This window comes from Sinocyclocheilus anshuiensis, unplaced genomic scaffold (assembly GCF_001515605.1).
Source record: "Sinocyclocheilus anshuiensis isolate Anshui unplaced genomic scaffold, SAMN03320099.WGS_v1.1 scaffold4, whole genome shotgun sequence".
Taxonomy (NCBI): domain Eukaryota; kingdom Metazoa; phylum Chordata; class Actinopteri; order Cypriniformes; family Cyprinidae; genus Sinocyclocheilus; species Sinocyclocheilus anshuiensis.
The window spans coordinates 1,339,930-1,342,732 of record NW_015554075.1 but is presented as its reverse complement, the minus strand read 5'-3'; the positions used below and the strand labels follow the sequence as shown (position 1 = coordinate 1,342,732).

The 2,803-nt window shown below is 37.2% G+C and overlaps 1 protein-coding gene across 4 annotated transcripts in view; it reads right to left on the bottom strand.

Annotated features, from left to right (window-relative positions):
• Positions 1-2,380, bottom strand: part of acin1a (apoptotic chromatin condensation inducer 1a) — a 23,684-nt gene extending 21,304 nt beyond the window's left edge. For all 4 annotated transcript variants that reach the window (XM_016461025.1, XM_016461026.1, XM_016461027.1 and 1 more), the window contains exon 1: positions 2,099-2,380. In XM_016461025.1, the coding sequence (XP_016316511.1) occupies positions 2,099-2,236 (138 nt within the window). In that variant the 5' untranslated portion in view covers positions 2,237-2,380. The remainder of the gene's footprint in view (positions 1-2,098) is intronic.
• Between the last annotated feature and the right edge of the window lie 423 nt (positions 2,381-2,803).

Sequence of the window (2,803 nt, the reverse complement as noted above, 5' to 3'; positions counted from 1 at the left end):
ATGAACTAAGACTTGTATTTTTTAAACAAAGATTAATAACTTCTGTAGCAAATGTAGCTATTGCTCATTGTGAATGTTAATGCATTAACTAAGGTTAACTAATGAGGTCTTATTGTAAAGTGATACCTATTGGTCTTTATAGTTCTTTTGCACTTTAATCTGTGTAAAACTTTTAACTTTATACATTTTTCTGTATTGCTTTATTGCATTTAAATGTTCAGTTATTTTTGTTATAAGAAAAAAGTTATTAACCCTGTTATACTGTATTATGACAGCACTTTTTTTAAAACTAAATTTCAATATCGTGATAATACCGTACACCGTGATAAAAGCATTAGCAATCAACCGCAACATAAAAATTTGATACCGGCATATCCCTACTCATAAGCGCTGCAATTTCTGTTGCATATGAGAAACATCAAACGGCAAACGAAACTGAAAACATAACGAAACAGCGCTTAGAGAGTATACTCGCCGCGTCAGCACGAGCGCGAAGGTGCGCGCAGCAAAAATGACGCGCATATTGAGGAAACGATGGATGGTTTTCAAGCAAAAGTCAAGTAAAAGACCGCTTCTTAAACCAGAGAAGGTGAACATGCTGGTATTCTTGTGGAGAAAAAACATGCAAGCACTGTCACCGTTAGTTTTACTTTTCTTTTTGTTTTTAATTTTTGAAAAACGTGTTATCTTTGCTGTTTACCTCACATTACGCTATGGAGGCTCTCTTTTCTTTATTTGATTCCTCAGTGTTTGCTAAACGTTCTGTAATTTATTAGTCGGTATATAATACAGCATGTGGTGTGTGCCATGCCTCATCTTATTCGTTTTGGTTAATAAACGTTTTGTAAGCTAATTTGTTATTGTATCTTACTGATTTATTGTTGTTGTGCTTTTTAATTAAGAATAACAATGAATCCATCTTTTGTTTTAGTCTTAAAAAAATGAAAGGTGCATAGATGTAAGCAAAACAGTGACAACAAGATCTCGAATTCGAAAGTGAAAGCATCCGAAGCCCGCGGCTTAACACAGCAAAAGAGAAACTCCCGTTCACAAAATTCAAATCACAAATAATACTACTGATGATAAAGAATGGGTTGCATGTTAACCACTTTTATTTCCATATCTATAAACTATGATAAAAGTTCATCAGCATGCATTGAATAATCCCATGTTGTAGCGCAAAAAAAAAATAAAAAATATTGCGACCAAATCATGTGCTCGTGCGACCAGCTGAGAAAGTTAGTTGCAAAAGAGCGACCAGTGGGAAGAATGAGTCTGGAGCCCTGTATAGGCTATACAGTGCATGAAAAGCAAACTGGTGCTCTTCTGTTTCTTTTGGTGTATGACTCCCCCTTGTGTCGTAAAGCACAATAATCGTGGTTGTCTGAAACAAACGCGGTTAGATCAAATAATCGCGATTACACGGTTATTTAATTATCACGAGGCCTACTTTAAAGTTGTCCAAATTATTTTCTTAGCAATGCATATTACTAATCAAAAATGAAGTTTTGATAAATTTATGGTAGGTAATTTACAAAATATGTTCATGGAACATGATCTTTAATTAATAACCTAATGATTTTTGGCATAAAAATCGACAATTTTGACCCATACAATGTATTGTTGGCTTTTGCTACAAATATACCCGTGCTACTTATGACTGGTTTTGTGGTCCAGGGTCACATATAAAAAACATGTACTTATTCATTGATTATTTGATGATCAAAATTGAAACATACATATGGATTTACTCCTGATAGTTTCATTATTCCAACCAAGTGCACTAAATAAGAACCTAATCAAGACAGTGATAGACAGAGATTTGTTTACATCCGTTCAGTAACAGTAACTTCAGCTCAAACTTCAAAGCAGCTGTGGCGCTCGGCACATCAATCAATCAAATCCTCCCACCGACGCAAAGCAACCGCGATGCGACTTCAGTGTTTATTTCAGCAAAAGCACATGACATTCAAGGGATAAGAGGCGTTTAATCTTTCAAAAACGTAATTTTTTTAGAGACTTTTAATAAGCGCCGCTCGGCCTCCGAATCACGGTCCTCGGACTCTGCGGAGCCGAGAATCCTGCAACTCCCACTCACCCCTTTGAGCCTCTTGATGAGAGCATTTTTCTGTCCGCTTTTCGGAAGCCCTCTCTCTTCCAATGCCGCCTTCAAATCCGCCACCCGGAGCGAATGGAGCGGCCTCCCGTCTAGCGTAACGTCTTCGAGGTCCGCCATCTTGATTCCCTTCGCTCGTTCTGTAGCTCACGCGGACCGCAACGCCTTCCTCACCGACGTCAGCGCGCCATGAGCGCTTCCGGAAGAGGCGGAGTGGAAGCACACAGAGAGGAAGGATTTCGAAGTTGTCGATGTTTTACAAAGTAACAGGCAGTTAACATGTATTTATGGGACATGAAGAAGAAGAATGTATTCATGGGCTTAAACCACATTGGACATGATAGAATTGCTTAATGTAATTTTCTGTTTCAGCATAAAACCATTGCAAAGGCTAACAAAGATGCAATTATTAAAGCTAGTCCAGTATTCAAGCTGTTTATGCTGTGGATGCAATGCAAGCTGAAGCGTTAAGCATTTTCTAATTAATAAACAGTTATTAATCTCGTGCTTTTATATTCTGGATATAGTTTTGTACGTAATAGGCACACTCAATTAGATACATATTTCAATTTTTCTCTAATTGTTTTTGTGATTAACCTCGTTAAGTATTAACGAACTTCGTTCATATTCCGGGTTCATCTGCATCAGCTTGCCAGTACATAATATGCATAATCAATAATATATACT